The sequence below is a fragment of the Podarcis erhardii genome (genome assembly GCF_964252035.2).
Source record: "Podarcis erhardii genome assembly, chromosome: 1".
Lineage (NCBI taxonomy): Eukaryota > Metazoa > Chordata > Lepidosauria > Squamata > Lacertidae > Podarcis > Podarcis erhardii.
The window spans coordinates 44,120,645-44,148,285 of record NC_138497.1 but is presented as its reverse complement, the minus strand read 5'-3'; the positions used below and the strand labels follow the sequence as shown (position 1 = coordinate 44,148,285).

The 27,641-nt window shown below is 42.9% G+C and overlaps 1 protein-coding gene across 1 annotated transcript in view; it reads right to left on the bottom strand.

Moving 5' to 3' along the window:
• The window catches only part of ITPKA (inositol-trisphosphate 3-kinase A), a 62,270-nt gene extending 40,824 nt beyond the window's left edge, over positions 1–21,446 (bottom strand). The window contains exon 1 of the mRNA XM_081863667.1: positions 20,653–21,446. Coding sequence (XP_081719793.1) covers positions 20,653–21,096 — 444 coding nt within the window. The 5' untranslated portion in view covers positions 21,097–21,446. The remainder of the gene's footprint in view (positions 1–20,652) is intronic.
• Between the last annotated feature and the right edge of the window lie 6,195 nt (positions 21,447–27,641).

Sequence of the window (27,641 nt, the reverse complement as noted above, 5' to 3'; positions counted from 1 at the left end):
GAACTATGTGGTCATATTTGCTTCTCAGAATTGCACTGGTTTAACAGAGAAGCCTGATAACCAACGGTGAACTCAGCTTTTAAGCTGTTGAGAGATGGACATGCTTTCTCCATGCGTCTGAAGCTGAGCATTATTTCAGATAGCATCTTCCATCCTTGTCCAAGCCTGAGATGCTTGCAGTGGGCTTCAGAGGGACTATGAGAACAGTAGAGAGAGTTCAGGAATGAAACCCTGCCCTTTCCTCAAATTAGTGGCAACCACAAATTTTGGAAGGCCTGGTCATTATGCCTAGAAAACCGGGAAGAGCATAGCTCTACAATGGGGGCAAGAAATCTATTTACAAGTACACAGAGAGAGGAGCAGAGGGGAAGTCTCAGACCATCACTCTAAATTGGAAAAAACCAAGGTGCTTTCAAAAGCAAGAGAACTTTGCTCCATATTGTAATAGTATCATCTTTTTTGGCAGATTTGAATCTCAGAATTCCTTTAGGATAAATAGCCATAATGGTTATGTTAATGTAAAACTGAAACATATTTTTAGTTTTCCTCCTATAATCTTCGTTCTCTTTTTCTTTACTCCATCTGCAAGCCTCATTTTCTGTAATCAGCTTCCTACTGACAGCACAGGGACAGATAACCAACCTGCATCAAAGTAAAAGATTATATGTAATATTACAGATGTACATCTTCACTGAGAGGCACTTGCGGCAAGGAGAAGAGTGATGGCAGCTACAAAAATGTGCACATCACAAATAGATGTGCAGGCAGAGGGCTGAAACAACAAGGGCACATGCACAGCACCCAAACTGAGGAAAAAGAGGAGGATCTGTGAAATGCAAGAGACTGGTACACATGCATGTGTGCAAATTTAGGATGTTGACAATATACACTGGAACGTATGCCATGTTACAGTTAGGTGGATTTTGTAGGTGGCCGATGCACCATTCATGGAGAATGTGCATCAATAGCTCCTCTTCAATCTGGAGAGTCATGACAAGTGGGCAGGCCACAGAGTTCTGCCCTGGGATTGTTAGCTTTATAAATGGCTTGAATGAAAGAGTGGGTGCTCATCAGATCACTCTGAATTGGGTTGGGTAGCTAAACAGGATTCAATAGCATTTGGCAGGACAGAGAATCAGGCCAAAACTAACAAACTTGCTTTCAACAGATATAAATGCGAAGTTCTGTATTTAGGCAGGACAAAAGCAAGTGCACACATACAGGATGAGTGACCTCCAGGCCTGATAGCAGTAAATGGGGAGGGGGAATTCAGGGGGCTAAACTGATTTCAACATAAGTCAGAAGTGTGATGCAGTGCCTAAAACAACTCATGCAATTCTAGTGCTCAAACTACAACCAGCAATGGTACAGGTTCACTCTATTCTTCTTTGGTCATGCTACATACGCTTCTCAGCTATGGACTAAGTAGTTATCAGTGATTAGGTAGTGGTTTCCTTCTTCCAACTTTCTCCAGTCATCCTCCCCACCAGCTGCTTCCCCTCTTAAATTCAGCTTCTGTGTAATCAGGAACAGGACTTTTTAATATGTCTGTTTCTACAGAGCCCGTGACAATAGAGCCCTGGCACCTAAGTGCTGCCACAATACCAAAAAAATATAATAATTACTTACGTTCCAAAAGCAAACAGTGTCTAGTGATCTTTAAATGTCATGTTAGCATACAAACAGACAAGTGGTTTCTCAGAAACCTCAGGCCTCTAAATAGCCAGCATTATTAACAACAAACAGAACAGGCCCACCGTACAAAGAGTCTGTTCTTACTAGTGACGGCCAAGTTCCACCCAGCTTAATCCTAAACTGTCTCCATCATTCCAAGCCTTCTTGGAGAGCTTTGGTAGAAAGCTCATGATTCCCCTCTGTCCCACCCTGCCGCCAAGAGAATTCAGGAAGTCTAGTCCTCTGTGACTGTCACCACCTCCTTCCAAACTTACCATATACTGTGGGAGGAGAGGCACAAGGTGCATGAAGAACTGGAGTCAGCAGAGCCCTCATCATTCTTCAGGCAATTTCACATTGGAGTAATCTAAGCTACAGGATACCTGATTATAGACAACAGATGGTAGGATATCCCTATCCAGAGATCCAAAGCTGATGGAAGGCGCTTCATATCACTGAAGCCACCCGAGCTTAAAGCAACAGTAGTGGGTTCAGAAGTACCCCCAAACTACACACTTGATCTTGCAGGGAAAGGGACTCTGGCATTCACCATTTCAAATCCTCAAATTGTAAGACTTAATACCATTCTGAGTTCCTACATCATTCTTCCACCAAGCCCCACCTCAGTTCTCTCTTCCCAATCACAGAAGTAGCGACTTTGCTATCAAATCTGCTTGGGTTTTGGTGTGCAATCAAAGGGCTTTGGAAGAAGTTGCTCTTTCTTTCAGTCCTCAGGCTGGTACAATTGAAGTGCAAAGTCAATAACCTATTGCTCAAAGCCCTTGGTACGTGTTCCCTCTATTCTACGGACCATGAAGTCATGTCAATTCAGTATCTAATTGTCATCATAAAATAAACAGAAACAATACATTCATTTATGCAGGACTTCTTCATCAAACAAGCTTTGAGGGCTTTGCAAACACGAACTGAAAGGAAGCAGGCTGCATAAAATAATTTCAAAAGAGAAATCAGTAGGAGCTGCTTCACATGTTAAATTAGATATACAGTACCTATTTCTGAACTGTACAAAGGCAGTCCCTTTTTTCACAATGGAAACACACTGCAAGAAGCCACTTACTTTATGGGTTAGAAGAAAAGATACACACTAAATGTTTAATGCCCACAGATTTTATTGTAACTTATGAAGAAAATGCCCCTAGTGAAATCATAAATGGCAGGCAAATCATAATCCATTGACAGCTCAGCTGTCTACTTTTCAAGAAAATGCACTTGCATTTGAGCCCAAAAACACCTCCCTGAACCTCACAAAAATGAATGGGAGACAAGACTGCAATACCACTTTTTTCACTAAAGCTGTGATGGCCTGGGATTCCGATTCAGAGGCTGAACCAGAGGAATCCCAGCCTGCACAGGAGTCCCCGCCTCCAGGGCCGGCTGAACTGGGGCAAGGCCTAGATTCTGAGGAGCCTGCACCTGTGTCAGATCCTCAGGAGCAGGCACCAGGTGAAACCCTTCTGGCCCCAGAGGTGCTTGAGGACTCAGTGGCTACAGGTGAGCCTCCTCCAGGGCCCAGTAACCCTTCGGCCTCTCCTGAACTACAGAGGCTTAGGGCAGAGAGGCGAAGGGAACTGGTTGCTCCCAGGAGGAGTGCTCGCCTTAAGGCCAGAGGAGGCGGGGCTCCTGGGGACCGGGACCGCCCCTGGCCTTAGAAGAAGATAAAGGTCAGTCAGCCCAGTCCCAGGTTGCAGGAGCAACATCGTTGTTGGCTTCAGATCTTCCAGTGTTCCTGTTCCCTGCCCGGCCTCCTGCTCCTGACCTTCCAGCGTTCCTGTTCCCTGCCCGGCCTCCTGCTTCTGACCTTCCAGCGTTCCTGTTCCCGCCCGGCTCCCAGTTTCGGACCTCGCCTCTCATCTTGTGAACTCTGACTACGATCACGGTACCTTCCCCCCGGGGCCAGCACAAAAGCAGGTGGAAAAAGCATTTACAAAGGAATTGAAAGTTAGGCCATGGCAGCACTGCAAGTTGCCCCACAACTTCCATCAGAGGAAGTATTTGTCTGCATTGTTTACAGTACAGTGTGTTGTATCAATGCTGTCCATGCACAAGCAAAATGGAATTCTATCCATGCAATGGAACTTCACCTTCTTCTCTTCCCCACTGCAGCCCTCCACACAGAAAAAAAGCGGGGGATGCCCTGGAGCAAAGCAGATTTGCAGGGGGAGGAGCTGCAGAGGTGAGGAAGGGAAGTCCCACTGTATGTGGAGAAGTCCACTCGCATAATGGAATTCACCCACTAGTAGTTGGTTATTAGGGATGCCAGGTCAGAAACATTCCAAGCCCTGAGATTTCAGGCCCAAATCTAAGACCTAGGGACAGCCCCTGTTGATGTCACAGGGGTGGCCCCTGATTATTATTATTCTTTACTCCCTCATTTCACCAAGTCCTGGAGATGGAAGCTAATTGGGAGAGGAGAGGAGGGAGTGGAGGGCAAACCCAGACATAACTGCAGTCCTGGCCAGGCTAATTCATGCAGAACATGTCTATAAAGGTAAAGGGACCCCTGACCGTTAGGGTCAAGTCGTGCCTGACTCTGGGGTTGCGCTGCTCATCTCGCTTTACTGGCCGAGGGAGCTGGCGTACAGCTTCTGGGTCATGAGGCCAGCATGACTAAGCCGCTTCTGGCGAACCAGAGCAGCACACGGAAACACCATTTACCTTCCCGCTGGAGTGGTACCTATTTATCTACTTGCACTTTGACGTGCTTTCGAACTGCTAGGTTGGCAAGAGCAGGGACCGTGCAACGGGAGCTCACCCCGTCACGAGGATTTGAACTGCAAACCTTCTGATTGGCAAGTTCTAGGGTCTGTGGTTTAACCCGCAGCGCCACCCGCGTCCTGCCGAACATGTCTATAGATGAAGCTAAAATGAACATTCATGTTTGGTGGCAATATATTTCCTGAGTACCAAAGGCTGGGGTGAGGATACACAAATAATAGGAAACACTATCACCTATCCAGAAGCATCTGAATGGCCACTGGTGAACAGAGCTGCTTGAAATGATCTGGCAAGTCAATTACCGTATTTCCGATGACCAATTCTCAGGACACGCACATACAGCACCAAGTGAGACAAGTAGCACTCCTCAAACTAGTTCTTTTCCTGCAGTGATCTACAACAAACTTGAATGCAGAAGAGACTTCCGCTACTGGACAGGACTAACACCATTTCTCAGAACCAAAACACAGAACTTGTCCTCAAATATGGAGAGACTGTGATGCAAATAAACCCATCTGACACACATTTACAGACAGGTCTAACTGCATTATACTCATCCAGAAGACCTGGGATGTATCTAATTCAACCTTTATACGAGTTACTTAGCAAAACCATACCAGTTCCTCCCAGTTAAACCTGTCTGGCAGCTGCCTCAAGTGAGCCTTGCTCTTTGAAGTATTTCTGACAACACCAACACACACACACACACACACACACACACACACACACACTTGAGAAGCAGCATACTCTGCTTTGCTGTACAAGTGAATATGGGTAGGCTCTAACTGAACAACTGTTATAACGAAACCCCAGCAAAGGGGTGGACAACTAATTCAGCATTTAGGCCCACATAAGGACAGCGGAACAAAAACAAAAACCCTTTCGGTTTAACATCTTGTATTAATGGCTTTCCATAACCATCTTCACTACTATTTTGGAGGTGAATGGCTGTCGGTGGCAGAGAGGTAGACCTAAGCCTCAGACTAGTCTGTTCAGTGGAATAGACACATGGAGTCTATGTAACTGAAACTATCATACAACCAAAGCTAGCATTCAGCATTACATGTGCCCGGCTGACGGTAAATACCATCCATGTAGAATAAAAAGGATGAAAAGGCACCATGAGGTCACCAAAAGCTGGATGATCACAGTTAATTTGCAAAGATAGGTGAAGGCTTTTGTGTTTCATTTGCACCAACCTTTCAGAGATGTCAGACATTTCCCATACAATTCTTAATGTAATAAACTCTCTGCATATTTGAACTGAAAACAATTTTGTTTTGAACATTTCCCAAAAAAATTTAGTTCTTTTAATCCCCTATCAATTTGCATCATGGCATTTTCAAAACTGATCATAATGAGAGCTAAACACTATTCTTTTTCATTCACCTCACTTCATTGTGGGATAGATCAAAATGCTTTCGGGCATATTTAAGGATTGAGGAAATCTATCCCCTATGCTGAGCTGAGTTGAGGGGAGCTGGAGATAGTGTTGATCTGGAAGGTGACAGGTTTCCCATCTCTGGCTTAGAAGTTTGTTTTCCACACAATGTTGTGTTGCATGGAATAAGCTGGTGGTTCTTGTTCTGTCAGGAAGAGACCACAAAAAAGACCTAGAACCAGTATTACTAGAATCTCAGGGCCACTTTATTCCATGTAAGGAAAATGTGTTTTGTGAAGTAGCCGTTCAGCAGCTAGTAATAGCTTGAAAGTACATGGGGAATAAAAAAAAGAAGATTCAGTATGAAGAGAACAACATACGATATTATGTGTACAATAAAAAGAGAATCGCAATGTCTAGGGATACGTCAATTCTTTCTTTATTAGAGCAGTTAGGAACCACCCTTCTAGTTCAAATGTCAATCCAATAAGAAAAACCAGACTTTTAAAACCACCACTTAAAAACCCATTAGAAGCCTTTTCGCCAACTTTGAGTAATTTAAGAAAATTACATTCTACACCGTCGGATTATGTAACTTGCTTCTGAGCTGAAATAATGGGTACTTTTCATTCACAGTTATGAAATGTGGGTGCTGTTTTTTAAAATGGTTTATGACAAATGAAAACAGATGAAATAATAAAGCTGTTGACAATTAAGGCACAACCACACTCTCTAATGTCTCTACAGGCATAAAGAGGACAGTAAGACCAAGGCTAATGAAGAATCATCTGGATGAGTGCTCCTTCTCCCCCAAAATGTCAAATTTATCACCACAGAAACAAGACAACATCTAATTTTGCTGGGTACTTATTGACTGGTTTACAGGATTAGTATTCTAATTCATGCCACCCTTTATGCCCAAAGCTGTGTATACTCTGTGGTCTGCTATTGCAACACATGTTGAGTACGTAAGTTATTATTCTGAGAATCTCAGCTGTCTTTAAAAAAAAAAAAACTTAACAGTCCTTAAATCTTTGAAAACAGACGTAAAATAAGTACCGTATTTTTCACTCTATAAGATGCACTTTCTCCCTCCTAAAAAGTAAGGGGAAATGTGTGTGCGTCTTATGGAGCGAATGCAGACTCCATGGCTTCAGCGAAAGCAACACGAAGCCTCCGGAGCGCAGCAGGAGCGCTCCAGCTGTGCTCCGGAGGCTTCGGCCGGCTATCCCTCTCTGCACAGCACCTCTCTGCGCAGCGCCCCTTCAGCGAAGCAGGAGGAGAAATGGAAAGGGGCTCCCTTTCTCCTGCCGCTTCGCTGAAGGGGTGCTGCGCAGAGAGGGAGAGAATATTTTTTTCTTGTTCTCCTCCTCTAAAACTAGGTGCATCTTATGGTCGGGTGTGGCTTATAGAGCGAAAAATAGAGTACATGACTCTCTGGTGAAGTCACAGAGCCAAAAGATAGGAATAATGGGTTGAGTAGTGTTTTGATGCCCTTCAGTTTATTGCCTCATTTCCTCTCTCGGTCAGTTGCAGAAGCATCATAACACAAAATAAGGCCCATGTTCACATTTTCAATTTGTCTAACTTCCACAGATGGCAGACATCATGGGATGAGTGTTTCCAGCTACCCCACCCCTCCCCCTCGGAAGCCTTATAAGCTGCTGCTGCTGCTGCTGCTGGGAAGGGATTGTGAGCAACATAATGGGAAGGGTGTTTCTAGGGCTAAGGTGAAACTGTGAAGCTCCCTCGTTCTTTGGGCTATTGCATGCTGCATGTTGTTTAATCTTGTTATATTTATAGTCTTGGATGTGGGTTTGTTATTATATTCATTTTGTTTTGCTTTTTTTGTAGTGTTTGTTTGAAATGCATCCCTGTTTGTCGTAAGCTGCTTTGAGGATGATTTTTGTGTGTGTGTGTGTAAAAACGGCAGACAAATAAAATGAATGGAATGGAATTTTGTATCTTCGTTTATCCTGTTTATGCCTATTTGAAAGTCCAAGAGCACAGCCAAAACAATGACTCATTAATACAATTGCGACTGAGATAACAATCATAACACCCAGACAAAATGTACATGCAACTATGGTTCGACTATTTATTTTGCCATGAGTATGTGCACTGGACAGCTGATCCTTGAACTGATTCTCTAACTGCAAATGACCCAAGGAAAATGCCTCTGAATGTCAGTCACTGGGGAACAACAGCAGGAGAGGACTGTTGTTCTCCTATCCTGCTTGTGGGCTACCTATCTAGCTATCTAGTTAGTCACTGTGAGAAACAGGATGCTGGACTAGATGGTCCTTTTGGTCTGATAAAGCTCTGGACTTTAAAGGGCCACGTACACATGCAGCCTTTGAAATGCACACACATCATTTTCCCCCCAGAGTGCTTTTGTACATAGCAGTTTGTACTTTTGTACAAAGAAGTTTGCAACTGTACACACCTTTGCTTGATAGTGTCATCTAAAGCAGTAGCAACAACTACCCTGTTTGCTCATACACACAGGTGGTAATGTTTTTCACACTACAGTGGTACCTCGGGTTAAGAACTTAATTTGTTCTGGAGGTCTGTTCTTAACCTGAAACTCTTCTTAACCTGAGGTATCACTTTAGCTAATGGGGCCTCCTGCTGCCGCCGCGCCGCCGGAGCATAATTTCTGTTCTCATCCTGAAGCAAAGTTCTTAACCCGAGGTACTATTTCTGGGTTAGAAGAGTCTGCAACCTTGGCTTTCACCAAGCCAAGGATTCAGTTTAAGTTATTAACAGATGTGAGAGAAAGAGGTGGCTTCGCCCTGCCAGACTTCAACTGCAGCAGCCAGAATATTAGTCGCTTAAAATTGGAAAAATATAAACATACCAACGGTGAAGGAGTGGCAAACAAAATTATATGATTTTATTGAATTGGCAAAAATGACCCAAAGAATCAAAAACCAAAAAAATGCAAAGTTAAAGGACGATTGGAATAAATTTATGGTCTATATTGAAGGTAATTTAGGAAACTTACCAACTATAGCAGGTCAGCTATAAAACTTTCGATGTATAAACCATTTATTAACACCAGCTGTTAAAACTTAACTATTAAAAGTAGAAATCCGAAATCAGCAGGGATGGAAGTCAGATGTTTTATGTGTAATGTATTAGTCTTTTTCTGTTTCGCGGTTTTTTGTGCTTGTTTTTTTTTTTTCCTACAATTTTTTCTGTTAAGATATTTAGTGACCAGTTGTACCTGTGCTTTTCTATACAAATGTATTTGCTTTCCCAGTTAAACTTGCCAAAATATACCATTCGTCTGATAATAAATGTTGGAAATGTAAAGAAAATGAAGGAACATTCTTTCACCTCTGGTGGACATGCCCTAAGGTGAAGGTCTTCTGGGAAATGATATATAATGAGCTGAAAAAGGTATTTAAGTATACCTTCACTAAGAAACCAGAGGCCTTCCTTCTGGGTATTGTCGGCCAGAAGGTGTTAAAGAAGGACCGAACATTCTTTATGTATGCAACAACGGCAGCAAGGATACTCATCGCAAAAAACTGGAAAACTCAAGATCTACCCACACTGGAAGAGTGGCAGATGCAACTGATGGACTATATGCAACTGGCCGAGATGACTGGCAGAATCCGTGACCTGGGAGAAGAGAAGATGGAGGAAGACTGGGAGAAATTCAAGAAGTATCTACAAAAACATTGTAATTTGGTTGAATGTTAAGAAGGATGCTAGATTATAAAAAATTGGCCACCACTAAATTAGATTTGAAATTTGATGATAAGTGAGACTAAAGAAAATATAAAATTTTTTGGAAGAAGTGCTAGATTATATTTGAATGAGTGGACATGAGATTGTAAACAAGTTGATAATTTGTTTGGAAAAAACTTTTAACGATGTAAATGGGAGCGGGAGACGCGAGGGAGTCCAAAGAAGTGATGAAATTATGTCTGTGATAGAAGTAAGATTGTTTATTATTTGTGCATTTATATTTAAAAACTTTAATAAATATTTATTTTTTAAAAAATGTATTTGCTTTATTCTTTTTCTTTTTTCTCTTTTTTTTTGGGTATATTGTCTTTGTATGTGTGTCTCAAACGAATCTCAATAAAAAAATTTAAAAAAAAAAATTGTTCTGGAGGTCTGTTCTTAACCTGAAACTCTTCTTAACCTGAGGTATCACTTTAGCTAATGGGGCCTCCTGCTGCCGCCGCGCCGCCGGAGCATAATTTCTGTTCTCATCCTGAAGCAAAGTTCTTAACCCGAGGTACTATTTCTGGGTTAGAAGAGTCTGCAACCTTGGCTTTCACCAAGCCAAGGATTCAGTTTAAGTTATTAACAGATGCGAGAGAAAGAGGTGGCTTCGCCCTGCCAGACTTGAAACTATATTATGAAGCCTCATGCCTCTGTTGGTTAAAGGAATGGATTAAATTAGTGAATGGAGAGTTGTTAGATTTAGAAGGATTTGATAATAGATTCGGGTGGCATGCATATCTGTGGTATGAAAAGAAAAAAATTCATAAAGGCTTTGAAAACCACATCTTCCGAAGATCATTGATAGAGGTGTGGGAGAGGTATAAAAATTTGTTGGAACCAAGACTCCCCCATTGGCTTTCACCACTGGAAGTGATGAGTGTGAAAAAGATAAACATGAGGGGAAGGTGGATAACTTATGGAGAATTGATAGTAAGAGGGGGGGGGATGGAAAATGAAGACTTATGAAGAGGTGAAAGAATTTGTTTATGATTGGTTGCACTACTACCAGATTAGTGAACTGTTTAAAAAAGACTGTAAAATGTGTGGTTATGAAGGAAAAGAATCAAAATTTCAAATAGAGGTATTGAATAATGAGTATAAAAATTTGTCTAAAATGTACAGAATGTTGTTGGAATGGCATACAAAAGATGAAGAGGTGAAATCAGTAATGATACATTGGGCCAGAGACTTTGGTTATAATATACAATATGATGACTGGACGAAATTATGGAATGAAAGGTTAAAATTTACGGCGTGTACCACGTTGAAGGAAAATGTAATGAAAATGGTATATAGATGGTACATAACGCCAGTTAAATTAGCTAAAATGTATAAAACATGTAACAAGTGTTGGAAATGTAAAGAAAAAGAAGGAAATTTCTATCATATGTGGTGGGAATGCAAAAAGGTGAAAGGCTTCTGGGAAACAATATATAAGGAATTGAAAAAGATGTTGAGATATACATTTGTTAGAAAACCAGAAGCCTTCTTACTAGGATTGGTAGGTAATGAAATTAATAGAAAAGATTGTAAACTTTTCCAATACGCTGTAACAGCTGCATGAATACTTCTGGCGCAAAGATGGAAGCAGGAAGAAATTCCAACTGTGGAAGAATGGAGAATGAAACTGACTGAATATGCGGAATTGGATAAATTGACTGGGAAGATTCGATATCAGAAAGACCAAAAGTTTATCAAGGACTGGGGGAAATTTACAGATTATCTGAAAAGCATATGTGATGCACAGACAACGCTTGTTGGTTTTGAAGAGTCTCTGTGAAAAATTAAGAAATATTGTAAAAAAGAAAGTAGGAGAAAGGAAGAGGAACGGTTAAAGGCAATAATAAGTTCAGAAATGTGTTAACAATAGAAATTTTAACGAAAGATTGGCAGAGAAACTGAGGGAAGTCAAAAATTGATGAATGTGAGAGTTAATATGAGTTGATTGTATAAAAATGTTTGGAAAATGAATAAAAAATTATTATAAAAAAAAATATATAGAAGAGTCTGCAACCTGAAGCTTCTGTAACCTGAAGCGTCTGTAACCCGAGGTACCACTGTACTGTGCAACAAACTTCTCTTTTCCCTTCCTCACAATAAATGTTTCCAGAGATTTGGTTTTTAAAATATTTGCCCTGTCTTTCAGAACAGAGGTGTGTTGATATACTGATATACAAAAGAAATGTATCGGTACACAGAGGCAAGTAAGTTACTGTACTGTTTCCTATTTCACTCACAGAGAAGTTAAACAGGGCGAGTGGAGTGGCACAGCCAGGCAACGTCAGTAGCTCTGCTCCAGTAAGAAATGACCAGAGGAAGTGCTCTCTCTGTGTATACACATGTATGAAGCACTTTACAACTGTTCCAGCAGAAAGCACTGTAGGCTGACAAATAGTGTGGAATAGGAGCAACATGGGGATGACCCTGTGCATATAGCATCCCAAAAAGGTGCGTGCATCCCAAACTGAATGCACATTATCACATCCATGGTTTGATGTTAAGTGAATGAGTCTTGTTCTTGTGCAGTCAAGCCTCCCCACTCCTTTGGCGTAAGCTCAAGGAAAACAGAAGACCACTTAGATGTCTTTTGTTCTACTAGTGGTATATAAATTATGTTAAATGTATAAAAATAAAATATTTTTTCAGTTAACCATAGTTTAGCATTATGTACAAACCTTGAAAGGTGGTTCATCTTAACTATGATTTACTGAAAAAAACGAGCTTCATGATCCATGGTTTGAAGTGGATTTGTTTTATGCTTTGAAAAAGCTAAGGTGGCAAATGTCAAACCATTTATTCTGAACCCATTCACTGTTATCATAGGAATGAGGCATGGATTATATTAATATGCAAAAAAGGTAAAAATCCACCACTGACCTCACCGTATCATCGAATACCACTTTTAAACCAAGATTACAAAATTTAGCAGCTGTCTGTGCAAAGAGATTAAACAAGATTATTTCAGACTATATTCATATTCAGTCTCATCTGACTGGTTTTATAAAGGACATACTGTTTTATAAGGACAGCAGTTGATCTATATTATTGACACTTATTTATAGTGATAATTTTTAAATTGGTTGGTGAGGTCTCAAAATGGACCAGAAGTCATAACAAATGAGTCTTGTGTGTTAGAATATACAATATTACACATGCCAAGACAGGCCCCTTTGGCTACTATACCTGATTAAGCTCTTTTCAAATGGTTTTATCCTATTCAATCACAAGTGTGGAATAAAATGCTTTCACAGGGTTTGACATACTCATCTTGTATCAATATCAGAGAAACTCATTATGAAGTATTATGCACTTTGACACTTCGCCAACTAAGTCATCTCTCTGGAAACCGATGACAGGCGCTGGTGATGGCTGATATAATAAAGCTAACTTTATGCATATTTTGTGGGATAGTCTTCCAATTAACTATTATTGAAAATTTATATGTGCCAAATTGTGATTGATATGTGTCTCCTTCCATATGGCTTGATAATTTTGCTGGATTATGAATCCACATGGTGTGGATTTTGCTGACTGGGTTCTAGGGTTCTAGCTGTTACACACTGCAGGAATAATGTGATTCCTACTTTGAGGGAACGGTTGATTAAGTAGAATCAACACACACATACATATGTGTCTTGCATGCCTCTTTCAGGCTACTCTTGCAGTCAAACTGATGCCAAATGTATTGCTCTGCTTTCCTTTGGACCATATCAGTAAGGCCGAGAGGGGGGTCTTGTTGTCTGGGCAGCTCAGAATCTCCATATACAGTGCCAGGCCTGCAACTTGGGGAGGTCACTTCAGTGCTGCAAATGCAGTGGTTTGACTTCCACCCACAAAGGCACACTCCATTGTCTCTCAAGACAGACAAGTGCCAATTATTTTATTTTATATATATATATATATATATATATATATATATATATATATATATACACACACACACACACACACACACACACAACATATATATAATATATACATATATATTATATATACACACACACACACATATACATACACATATCTCACTATTCATCTCAAAGCAGTTTACAACAATAAAATATACAATATTTTAAACTTAAATTAAACCACTGAAAGTTAAAACCTCAAGAATCTAAACTCAACAACAACACAAAGTAAAACATATTCAGGGTGTAAAGCCCCCACCCCCAAGAAAATGTCTTTGTGGGATAACCAGCCTCATATAACCAACATACTTAAGTCTGACACATGAAGGAGTTAAGACCATAAAGTAAGCTGTCCTGCTGGGTTTTGCTCACCCTGGGAGAAACTAGGTAATCAAGCCTTTGCTCCCCCTTCAGTCTACCTGAGAAGCTCAGTGTGTAAAAAGATATCAACATTTTCAAAAGTAGGGGGTCCATGGCTTGGTCCACAGTACTTAGCTGACTGTGAACCACTGCTGCAGAGCAGCCTTTCTCAACCTGTGGATCCCCAGATGTTGTTGAACTACAACTCCCATCACCCCTAGCTAGCAAGGCCAGAGCTCAGGGATGATGGGAATTGTAGTCCAACAACATCTGGGGATCTACAAACACTTGTGAGTCATTTCCAGGAACTGAGGCAGGGGGCATCTCCCTCTCCTGTCTAGGGGTGAATATGGATGTATGCTTAAAAACAACAACCCTCAAACCCCATCCTGATTCTTGTATTGTAGCGGGGCTGGACTAGGGGACCCAGGGTCCCTCCCAACTCTACAATTCAATGCTAGAATCTCCCGTAGCATTTAACGGATTAGAAACAGCCACAGGAGGTAAATGCCATGCATACAATTTCTACAATGAAAATTGCTGCCCCATCCCTGCTGCTATTTGTGTCCATCCGTCCCACCCCTACCTTCCCGGGGAAACCTATGCGTGCCTTAACACTGCTGTCTCAATTGGGTCTTGTTGCAGCTGTTGTTAACCATTAGAAAATCCTATTCACAGACCTTCCACGACACATTTAGTTTGGCCCTCATGTACCATCCTGAACACACATCCCTAATGCTGATCAGACTGACAGCCTGAATGAAAACTCAATCCAGTTTTTTCAGTCCTGCTAAAAGAAAAGCTTGGAACCCTACAATTATCTGACACTGATCCAAGCCACATTTCTGTACATGTTTTGCCAATGGCCTAACAAGACACTTGAAATAGCATACAAAATCTCCACCTTTCTGTGGTCACAGGTAAACAAACAGCATGCAAAGTGGCTTTTTATAATAGCTTTGCTTCCTGTATCTATTCCAACAGCATTTGGGCTATATGTAAACTGATACTGCTTTACAGTCACTTCTTGTGGCCTGGGAGGGTGTGGGTGGGTGTGCTTGTTTTCATTAATTATATAATTGCTTTATTGATAGCCACTTTGGAGGGGATCTCTGGACTGAGAAGTAGGATAAATACCGTATTTTTTGCTCTATAAGACACACCAGACCACAAGACGCACCTAGTTTTTGGAGGAGGAAAACAAGAAAAAAAATATTCTGAATCTCAGAAGCCAGAACAGCAAGAGGGATCGCTGCACAGTGAAAGCAGCAATCCCTCTTGTTGTTCTGGCTTCTGGGATAGCTGCACAGCCTGCATTTGCTCCATAAGATGCACACACATTTCCCCTTACTTTTTAGGAGGGGAAATGTGAGTCTTATAGAGCAAAAAATACGGTACATTTTAGTTATACATATGCCTAGCTCCCACTAAGGAACATAAAGCAAAAATATTAAGACAAAGTAATCTGGCATTGCAACATCCCTATTAAAAAAGAGAGTTGATTTCAGCTCATTTTATAGACCCAATTTAAAAAAGCACATAAAACTGCAAAACTAAACCCACGAGACTATGAGCATATGGATTTAAAGCAGCCCAAAGGTCAAATGACTCGTCTCCTCTAATCACTTGACTGTTATTGTTCTTATAATGCAGTCCCGAGAGTATTACTCCAGTTTGTGGTATCTACGCTTTATCAACATATTCCAATTCATCATTCCAATTCCTTTTTTTAAAAAAATGTGTTGTTTTCCTTAGAAAAGATTCTGTGCCAATTGCTCAAATGACTGAGTTGTCTATTATTAACAGTGCTCTGTGTGCTCTCAATACGGTAGGAAAAGGAATTTGCAAAGGAAAACAGATTTCAGTTCGAGTTCCTCCAGAAAACCATGATAAGAGCTAAGGAAAATAGCTGCCATAAATGCCATGAAAAACAGCTTACTTTCCTTTAAAAAAAAAAAAAAAGACTTTATGTTAATGAGCACCTGCCAAATTGCAGAACAGATTTACTGGAAAGAACGAATTATTGCCAAAGTGGACAGCGGTATGCTTGCTAATCATTCCAAACACCTCCCAATCCCCAGTCACATACACAGCAAGAAGCAGTTTTAAAAATGGTATCGAGTCAAAAAGTGGGTGGGAATGAAATGCCTGCTGGTTAACACCTTTGAAAAATGTCATAAAAATCTAGTAATTATAATAATATTTCAAATATGTCCAGTTAAAAAAGCAAATAAATAGACAGTAAAGCTTCAAGAGAGGGAAAGCTATAATTACAAAGAAACTGTTGGCACCTGCTCCCTGAATATCCCCTAAATATTTGTTTATATCTAGGACCACTAAACTGGCTGTAGTGTTGGTCAGAATTTTTTATGTATTATGGCATTATGTATAAACCAATCCACTCTCTCTCCTTGCCACACTGACAAGATGACTTAAAATTATTTGATCAAAGCCAACTAATAGTTTACCCAAAACAGAAAATATGTTGGAACGACAATGCTTACATTAAAGTAAAAACCCTGCAACAATTCCAGTGAACATAAATCATAAAGTGACGGTGGATGAACCCGTTCACACACCTGCAGGGCAAATATCCTATATAGAAGGCATGATGTGCTTCAATTCGAACTGACTCAAAAGTTAATTTAACAAAGGCACGAGAATTTAAGCTCACCTGGGCCTGTCTGTCTACTTTCACACAAACCTAAGCTATGAAGGGGTGGAAGGAAGGGGGCATCAAAAACTTCAGCTACTAGTGCAATCCATATGCAGAAAATGCATATACCAGAAATCCATGGGTTTAGGTGTGCCTAAAAATTGTCGCTCTAACAGTAATGATATTGGCTCACCAATAAGAATGTAGTGAGGATCACAGAAATATTGCAGTGGAACACTTTAAAGCACTTTATAAAATGCTAGGCACTGCCCCCCTTTAAAAGCCTGTACAGCTGCTACAGCATAGGACACTTCTGAACCAAACCGACCATAGGACAGAATTAATCACCAACACGACCTGCCATCTAGCATAGTGTCCTCATTCTTCCATATGCCCTTATCAGTTTGTACTTTTCTAGAAGCATTGTCACTGCCAAATCTACATGCATTTACTGTGTAATCCAAATCCTGCCTATTCAGAAGTCTTACAGAATTCAACAGGCCTTACTCCCAAGGAAGCAGGGTAGCCTAGGATTGCAGTTTTGTTTTAGACCAATTTCTATTGATTTCAACAGAGTTTATCTCCAAGAAAATGCACTATAAGACTGCACTGTGGTATTTTACCCTCAATGCACTAAACTTTCACTGAAAGAAATAGAATGTTCCCAGGCAGTTACACACAGGATAACAGTACCAGGCCTCCAACTTAAGCCAATATATTTGGGAGTAAACTCCTCTGAACTCAATCCAGTGTTAGGGAGAATTCTAAGTATACTTGGGATCACAAAGACCTGTTCACACAATAATGGTCGAGTTCACATGTACAGTAGTACCTCTGTCAAAACAAAACAAATTCCTTCCAGTAGCACCTTAAAGACCAACTAAGTCAGTTCTTGGTATGAGCTTTCGTGTGCATGCACACTTCTTCAGATACACACTTCTGAAGAAGTGTGCATGCACACGAAAGCTCATACCAAGAACTGACTTAGTTGGTCTTTAAGGTGCTACTGGAAGGAATTTGTTTTGTTTTGACTATGGCAGACCAACACGGCTACCTATCTGTAAGTAGTACCTCTGGTTACGAACTTCATTTGTTCCAGAGGTCCTTTCTTAACCTGAAACCGTTCTTAACCTAAGGTACCACTTTAGCTAATGGGGCCTCCCGCTGCCGCCACGCAATTTCTGTTCTCATCCTGAGGTAAAGTTCTTAACCCGAAGTACTACTTCCAGGTTAGTGGAGTCTGTAACCCAAAGTGTTTGTAACCCGAGGTGTTTGTAACCCGAGGTACCACTATACCGAGGTACCTTTGGCAAACATGCAAGCTTGCAGGCTGCTCCCAGAGAGGAGACTGCAGTTGTTTTGCTCCTCTTTTGGTCTTCCTGCTGCTTCGCTGCTATAAACTCAGCCATGTCATTTCATCTGAACCTGGGATTGCCTCAGACAAACCCTGAGTCCTGGCTTGGACAACATGCTAAGCCTAACCATGGTTTCATTGCAGCTGTGCAGCAGCAGAAGAACCAGGGTCACCTCTGAGAACTTTCATGCTTGCACATTTGTGCTAAGCCATGGTTTGGCTGAACATTATATCCTCTGCAGCTTTCCTTGGATATACACTAGCATATCAAAACTTAGCTCCAGCTCATACATATATTTAACTGAGATACAGACCAACCTTGTGCCTTTATGCTCCGTCTATGAACTGCTCCTTCCCTCTTCCCTTCTTGGCATGCCATGATTGAAAATTCCCTGTGTTAATTAACTATAGTTTCCTGTTAAGATGTAACAAAACAACATTAATGAAGTTTGGAACAAGTCAAGATATGAAACCAACTTCAAACTGTGATTTCAAGCCATGGTTTGTTCCGAGTTTATTAGCCATAGTTTCCCAGTTCTGATGTTTAATAGGAAGCAATGGTTACTTAATTATCCCACGAAATAGTCAACTACGACAGAAGGAGGGAAGCTGCAGTGCAAAGACAAGGTGTATAAGCACAAAGGCTTGTTCATATCTTGGTTTCGTAAGCCAAAATATGTACCGTATTCCAAACAAGCAATCACTTCACTAATAAAGCTGGCAGCAATACCCAAGATTGTGGAACTCATGAAAAGTGCTGTAGTAATCGCTGGTATTGCTGCCAACATTATCCATAATTGCACCATTCACATGTCATGATATTCAAACGCAACCCTAGGATGCACATGGTGGCAGTGTGCAAGAAAAATATATTACATAAACTGAACCAATGGTTTACAACATACTTCATTCTATGTCTGCTAGTCATGGGAAGAGACAAAGTCATAGGGAAGGTACGGCAGCCACGAACAGTGGAAATCCTGCTTCCACCCCCCTCTGGTTGCTGGGATTTCACCAGCAACTGTCATACAACTTCAGGCTTATCTGTGAAGCTTTCCACCAACTCCTCCATTACTATTTCATTTTCTTTTCAATTTGATAACAAGGAAGTGCAAGGAGGAAGACCTCCGCAGGACAACCTTTGCTAACAAAGCTAACAGAATCATATAGTATACAGCCTTTAAAGCTAGAAATGCGCTCACAGACACACAGAGGATCCCGATTTCACTCTCAGTTCAAGACTCCATACTTGGAAACATGCAACTGCAAGCTGCATTATACACCCACCCCTGGCAAAGCACCGCAGAACTCAATAGACCCATCTATTCTAGTTCTCAGGTTTTCATGGAAACACTGGCAAGTAATCATACTGACTTGAAACATTCAAGAATCACCATCTGAATTATAACATTCCCATATCAGAAATATTACAATTTTTTACATGCTTGGCTTGAGAGTGATGAACCCCCTTGATTGGCATTAAACCATCCACTGCCTTAATACATCCAGTTCTGTGAAAAAACCACATGTGAGGCACCCACCATATTTGTCCACTGACAAATGCTCCCACACTAATACTTGTTACATACTACAGAAAGTCCTGGATTAACAGGTGCTCTGAACCAACATTGCTGGAAGGCAAGACAATGGGGGAGAGAGAGTCTTATCACTCCCAAATTGACCTGTTTGTTGTACACTTTCATTTTTAAAGCTAGGATAGACCACTGGTCTGTTCACAGAACGGAAGACTTTGCTTTAGTATTATTCACAGTCTTAGCTGGATACAAAACAGAAGCAGTGAACAATTTCTGTTGGTGAAACATCACAATATAAACTTATGTGCCTCACAGAGTTATTCAGTCTGCAGTTAAGGACCAGATTGCACTGGTTAAATCTTAGCTTACACACAGTGATCCTAGCATCTCAAAAAAAGAAACAGAGTGGGAGGGGAGGCAATGCTATTATTGCAGAAATCCAGGATATTACATATACAGATGTACATGCATATGATCATACTGCTCATTATGCTGTATTCACAGCAGAGGCTGTGCCTACAGGCCTACAAATCTATCCATCTGCTGGAGGTGTCTTTAACAAAAGTAAACAACACTGTACTCATATGAGATCAATGTCACTGCCGCTTTACAAGTTATTCCTGCCTAGAAGGCACCACTATAAAACCCATATGCACTTTCCTTATGGAATTTACCTTGCCTGCAGGTTTCCCCTGTATGTATTTGCACCAATCTACTGATGGAACGGCATGCGCACACAGAGAAAAAAGCCCACATGCGAAATTATCAAACTTCTACACAACAGGTAATCTTCATGTAGCCTTTTTCTTATGCACACAAAGCATTTATTTCACAGCAAAGCTGCAAGTGTACTGTATAAGGCAAGTACACTTAGCCAGAAGCCATCCGCCACTGGACACAGACCAAAGAAGGGCTTACTCCAGAGTAAACATGCATAAGAGTTACACTGTGAGGCCGTAATCCTATGCACACATACCTAGGAGCAAGTCCCAGCGGGGCTTCCTTCTGAGTAGCCTAAGACTGCGCTGAGTGTCTAAGATTGCGCTGCCTGTCGGAATCGTGCAACCTGCGAAGGAACCTCGTTCCAGGCTTCAGAAGGCCCAGTGCCAAAGCGCGGCGCTACGGATTAACTCGTCGATTTGAGCTTTCCGAGGCAACTAAACTCTTGACGACGGGGCGCCGCTGCCAGGAAGGCAGCCGGTCCCGCACGTGCGCAGCGCCTGTGCCCGACACCCGGGCAGCCTCTCCGCGCCTCCGCCGCGGCGCCCCTTCCTCCTCCTGGTCCCGTGCCGCGCTGTCCGTACCTGGTGCGTTTCCTCGCCATGCTCCAGGTGGACGATGCCTTGGCTCCTGCTCTCCGTGTCGCTGAGCAGGTCATCCTCGGAGTCCTCGAAGAGCGACGACGACCCGGTGGAGGAGAGCGACGACGTGGACAGGCGGCGCGACGACGACAGCAGGTCCGCGCTGAGCCAGGCGCCGTCGGGCTCCGTCCGCGGGCGCCCGGCTGGGCTGCGCTGCGCCTCATCGGCGTCGTCCTCGGGGGTGACGGTCAGCTGCGGGATCACCGGCGGCAGCACCCCGTTGCGCGGCCGGCAGCTCTTCTTGGCCGGCTCGGGCAGCTGCTTGCTGGGGGCCGCGCAGCGCGCCTCGAAGAGTGAGCGCAGCTCGCCGACGCTCAGCCGCTTGCCCCGGCCCAGCTCCGGGCTGCCGTCGCCGCTACTGCCGTCGCGGGAGCCTCGGGGCTCCATGGAGGAGGAGAACGAGCTGGAGCTCCTGCTGCTGCTGCCACAGCCGCCGCCCGCAGCCCAGCAACTGTGTGGGCGCGCCGCGAAGACGGCAAGCGGCGCGGCCGGGGAGCAGGAGAGCCCGCGCTGGCGGGCTTCTTCGCGGGGAAGGGCGCGCCGGAGGGCTCGAGCCGCCGCCGCACGCGGGCGAGCATGGCCAGCCCCGCGCCCCGTCAGACCGACGCTCGCCTGCTCCGAGAGCCCGGTCGGCCCATATGGGTCGCTCCAGACTGTTGCTCCACGCTGCCGTCAGGCGCCTCAGGCAACCGCGGAGAAGGAGGAGCCGCCACCAGCGCCCCGCCCCGGCCAGGCCGGCCGCCTCGCCTCGCCCCGCTCCCGCTTCCCCTGTGTACTTTTAACTGCCAGGCCCTCTTTGGTTTCTCTTTCAATGAAACTCCTCTCCCGACTGCGGCGAGAAAGGAGAAGCGCACAGCGCCCCCCCCCCCCGCCCAGCCGCGCGGCTCGGCGGAAAGAAGCGCGCCTCAGGCTTGGCGGGGAACCGCTTCCCGCTTCCCCCGCCCGGAAAGCTCCCGACTCCGCTCCCGGGAAAGGGACAAAGTTCAGCGCGCTCCTCCTGTCTCCTCGCGTGGCACCAGGGGCGGGCAGTTACGCAAGGAAACAGCACCGTGAAATGCCTTTGCCCACTTGGGATGGGACGGTTGGCAAGCGCAAACATTTCTGATGATCAGAGCAGCTAACGTGGCTAGCACACCGCTAAATATAATAGAAATAGCATGGAACAGATAAGGTCAAGTTGAAACATTGATAGAAGGCGAGAAGAGGGTTCCTTCTCCTGCTCCTTCTTGGCTAGAGCCATTTTTATGGACGAGAGGCCCTTTTTCCTTCTGCTTACTTACTTCAAATGCAAAGCACACAAATCCCACAGGGTCATTTTCAGAATTCAGCATCCTGAAGTTAAGTCTAGCCATGCAGCTGAATGAAGTAGCATAGCCTCTCTCTCTCTTTCCCAAATCTCCCTTAAATAGAAAAATAGCATGTCAGTGAGAAGCCTAAATCGAATCCTTCTCCCCAGCATGGTGGTTTTCTATGTTCCTGAAAGTTCGTTTGAGAATAGGATGCTAGACCAGATGGGCCATTGGCCTGATCTAACAGGCTCTTACAGTTTATTTTTAAGATTAAAGAGCATTCAAAGATGTTCTTTCCCCAACCTGCACCTAAAATGGTACAGCCAAGAAAAGCTTTATTTTTTCACACCCCTTCAATTAGTTGCATATATATATTACTTAGTCACTAGAGTAGCCTCTCAAGTCCTTGTTAATTCACAACTAGAAAACATGCCTAATGTTGCAATCTCAGCCCCCCTCACCTGGGAATAAGCCCCATATAATTCAAAAGGATTTACTTAGAGTAGACAAGGTTAGGCTTGTTATGTAAAGCTGTAATTCTGTACCCATTTACTTGGGAGCAAACCCTATTGAAGTCTATGGGACAAGCTACAGAGTGGAAATGTATTGTTGGGTTGCACCATTAAGAAGAGAAATGTGAAAATGAAGCTGACCTAAAAGGCCAGAACTGTAACTCTGGGACAAAGGAAGTGAGGAAAAGAGAAGAGGTTGATTCAGAGGAGCAAAGGAACAGAAAAAAAGAGGGGAAAATGTGAAAGAAGAAGTAGGAATGTAATCTCTTTCCCTGCCCCCATCAGGGTTACTCAACATGAGTAAAAAATAAAATACCTAGGGCAGGCATAATGCAAGTCCAGCATTTTTCTGCCTTCAGCCTCTAGCCCTCCTCATCACACAAAAAATATACCAGAATAATATTCTGTCAAATTTCCACTCACAGAGCTGCTACTGCTACTCAGTCTGGCTGTGCAAAGAGAAAAAACCTCTTCAAGCCCAGAAAAAGATCCATACCCCCAACCCCCACAGAAGAAAACACACCTGTGATTGGTCAGGATGATTGAAATGGAATATCAGATGCAACCTTTAGGCAGGCAGGTGATTCAGAACAGCAGCCCAAACCCTAAGTTACTTCTTGGGCCCTGAGGGGCTACTCTGATTGGCTAGTGCTGCTGATGAGGGAACAGAATGACAAGAGTGGAAGCCCAAAGGAGTTCTTCAGGTGAGAGTTGTTGCTTTTTTATATATATATATAAAAAGGTTTCCACCCCCTAGAGACAGATGTGGGAATTGCTTCCCACAGGTTTTATGATTGGCTGGGGTGGACAGAGAGCTGACTGGCCACCACAGGAGATGGAATGACAGGGAGTCTCTCACACTTCTCAGTTAAGTGGAAATTTAAGTAATTTAAGTATCAGAAGCGAGTAAAAGGTTGAGCTATAGTTTTAGAGTGTTATTCTGATCATTTGTGGGGTAAGATACCTGGGAGGGCTGTGATCCCTGAGTCTTAATTATGTATTGGTTCACTCCACTTCTACTACTGTACTTATAAAATTGTTTGCGATGGCAATGAGTATTGGCCCTGCCAGCTGGGGCTGATAGAAGTCTACACTCCCCCCTGTATTAAACCAGTTTTGCTGTCGGTTTTGGTACAAGTGATGGAGACAGTTAGGTGCAACATTTTCTTCCTTCATTGATGACAACCAGTATTCCCTTTTTGGAAATGTTACCAGTTGGTTGAGAGCTGTTGAAGGACATGCATGTGACCCATGGAAATATTCCTCAAAAATATGACATCCAAGGTCCTTTGCATTCTTTCCTTTCTCAAAAGACAAACAGCACAATCCTATGCATGTCTGCTCAGAGTTAAGCACCACTGAGTTTAATGGAGTGTAACTCTCAAAAATGTGGGTATAAGATTGCAGCCTAAACTTTGTCAGCAAGTGGCTAGATTCTAAAGCATCAATAAAAAAGGGGGGCCTAAAACACTCCAATGTACCTGTAAATAGCAATTTAAAGTGTTTTTCCTTTTTCACACTGCTTCCACTGCTTCCGTGAAAAAGTATGAAAGTACCTATGAAAAAGTATCCTTTTGTGTCATGGATTGATTAACTTCAAATTTCTATGCTTAGTAGGATACTAATATCCTTTAATTAATATAATTTACCATCATACCACACTCCAAACACACACTGAAAGGACATAAACAACAATCAAATCTCAGTTTAATAAGCCAAGATAATAAGCACAAAGCCACCTCACAGCTCCCTTTGTTCAAGCAAAAAACAACAACTGCACAGTTAGCCTTAGCTTCTTGTTAAGCACCAACCAGAGATTATGATTAATGGTTTTCAAACAATCCAGAAAAGGTATACAGTACAAAGTTTAAAGTTGGCTCGTGCATCCTAGTTTGCTCAAAAGCCATTAACCATAGTTCCTGTTTTGGGATGTAACAGGAAACAATGGTTAACTGCATCTCCCTGATTTGTTCAGTCGCTCACACTAAGGAAAGAATGAAGCAACTACATGTGCAAGGTTGCACACATATCGACTTATTAAGTCTAGATTTGCTCATCTGAATGTGACCAGAAAGTCCGCCTTTGAAAGAAGGGGTAGAGAACTTGCATCCTAGGAAGCACATGTGGCCCTCAAGTTAATTATATGTGGGTGAGGAAAGCGGGGGGAAGGGGGAGATAGGAATGGTTGGCTAAAATAAATGGAGCAGTGAGAAGATGGGGGGGAAGGGGGAGATAGGAATGGTTGGCTAAAATAAATGGAGCAGTGAGAAGATGGGGGGAAGAACTGAGTTCAGACTTGTAGCTAGAGCAGGGGTCAGGAACCTCCAGTCCAGGAGCCAAATGCAGGCCTCAGTCAGGTAACACATGCCATCTTCCCAGGCCCCCTCCATGACAGCTCTGCTCTGCACTCTTTTTGAGTTTTTGCCTGGCTAGAGTTTGTCCTTGAACTCTCATAATGCCTCTTGCTTTCCTGGATAGAAATAGGTATGTGAGTGTGTAGCAACTGTCTACCATACAGAAGTAAAATTTACATTCCCATTGCTCTGCCTCCTTTTGCCTCTGGCCCGACCCACCTAAGTTGCCAGAAAGGAATGCAGGGCAGGGCAGCTGTCTCAGATGTAGAGAAAGAAGCCAAGAAAGAAGATGGGATGGCCGAAAGAGGAACAAATGGCCCTGCAGGATTCTGGCTCCGGCTCCCTACAGATCGTCCTTATGGGAATGCAGCCTTCGACAGAGGAAAGGTTCCCTAAAAACAGGATTTTTAACTAGCAAGGATAATCTTTACAGTGGTTCATGAAGTGGTACATGCATTCTTACACAACCTACGACCTATTAAACAGTAGAGGAGGCAGAAAAACTTCCTCCCCCCCCCCCCACGGAACACCCACACACATTTTTATTAAATCAGTTTGTCTCCAGATTCACTTCTGCAAGTTTCGACAACGTCTGTGTCCAAACAACATGAATGATTCTCTTAAGATTACAAGGAAACTCATGAGGGCCAATTGACAGTTCCACTTGGCTTGTATTCTTCCTAGCCCTCTGATGATGATCGCATGGTATGGTTAATGGAGAAAGCTGTCTCTGAAGAAGTCGAAGAAAGAATGAGGTGGTGTTACGTACAGTGGTACCTTGGGTTAAGAACTTAATTCATTCTGGAGGTCCATTCTTAACCTGAAAATGTTCTTAACCTGAAGCACCACTTTAGCTAATGGGGCCTCCTGCTGCCACCACGCCGCCAGAGCACGATTTCTGTTCTTATCCTGAAGCAAAGTTCTTAACCCAAGGTACTATTTCTGGGTTAGCAGAGTCTGTAACCTGAAGCGTCTGTAACCCAAGGTACCACTGTATTGAGCTGAATCCTAGAACAATAGGATCCAGAATGCAGCAGTCTGATTGGTCTGCAGGAGCCACCCAATCCAGCTCCAGGTTGAAGTGAATCAGCGACCTGATTGGCCTGCAGGAGCAGCCCGGAATTAGCCAATCACGTGGGGCCCATTGTGTAAATAATGTATGTATAGCTAGACGTTTTGGGGAAAGTTTCATTCATTGCTACTATGAGCTAAATAAAGAGCATGAAATTCACAGTATATTTCAAAGACAAAATGAGACAAAAATATCTGTCCAGGTATGCACTTCCCCATGTTTTGTGGGCAACGCCATTTGTACTGAGAATTCCTTTTCTGTGATCTCAAGCAGGCAGGCATGGCCCTTGGTCTTTCTGTGGGGACAGCAAGCCTACCTGTAGGGTACATTCGCCAACTGCTCCAGAGAAAAGGGAACAAGGAGGAAAGGAAGCCTGCCTCATCCTTCCCCAGTCTAATGTCCTCAGTATGTTATGGACTGCATCTCCCATCAGTCCTGACTATTGGCCATGCTGGCTGATGGAACTTGGAGTCCAACAGCACGTGAAGGACACCAGGTTAGTGAAGTCTGGCATTACAGTGATGTGTAATTGTGCCATGAATGCACGCATGCGAGCGTGCAGCTAGGGGCTCATGCAGTTCATAGGAATCATCACTCCCATGGTATCAGTATGGCTGCACGTGCTGAATAATGAAGAGGCATTTAATCAGGCTCTTTGAAGTGTTGTTAAATCAGCACCTGATTTGTTTTCATAGCTCTGCTGCACATTTCAGCAAAATGGAGTGCAATGGCATCCCCACCCCCTCCCACCAGCAGTCAAAGTGGAACTAGAGCTGGATTTTCAAGTACTTTGGTGATCCTGCACATGTCTTTTGCGAAGCATCTCCATCGCTCTTCATTAATTTACATATATAATTGAGCATCATTCACTTGCTGCTGAAATATCCTTAAGTCTGATGTGATGTCCGTTTGGTAAGCAGACTTTATACACGGAAAGCTTCTATGTTTTGCTATAAGTTATCTCTTGCCCTAAACTGTGTATTGCAATGGTTGCTGAGTTGTTCATTTTACAAATCCCCATATTGACACACAAATCTTTGTCCTGGCTGGCACAGAGGACAGATGGATGAGAGAGAAGCTAGCACTGAGCTAGTTATGGGCTTGGGGACAGAGTAACAAAGAGGGAACAAATTAAGTTGCAATGTTTTGGAAGTTGCCTGGGCGATTCAGCTGCAATACAAATGCTAGCTTTGTTTTTCATGTGAATATAGCATAACCAGTTTGCCCTAGTTAACAGTAGGACAGCAGAGAGCTCGTAGTATCTTGCAACGCAACATTACACCCAAGGTAGGTTTTTAAAGAAATAGGGAAACATCCCATGAACGCAAGAGGAAGTGTTAAGAACTTTCACCTTGAAGGTTTTTGTTCATATTTATGAATGAAGCCTCCGAAATGGCCTTTCTCTAAATTTCTCTGAAATCATAGATGAAGGTGAATTATATCTTACTGGAATGTGTCACAGAAGGACTGCACGATTAAGCAACTGAACAAGCACTTCTGCTATTTTTCTGAATTGTCCACGGAGGCACAGAGAGATGATCCATTGCTTGACATGTCTTGAATCAAGATGGGGATGAGACTAAAATCAGGATGAAAACTCCTGTTTTCCTGCCAGTTCTCAGAGATGCTGTCATATGCACTCCTACATACTTGGGTTTTCAGTTTTCTTCCTGACAGTTGTAATGTATCATTTTAGGTAATTACT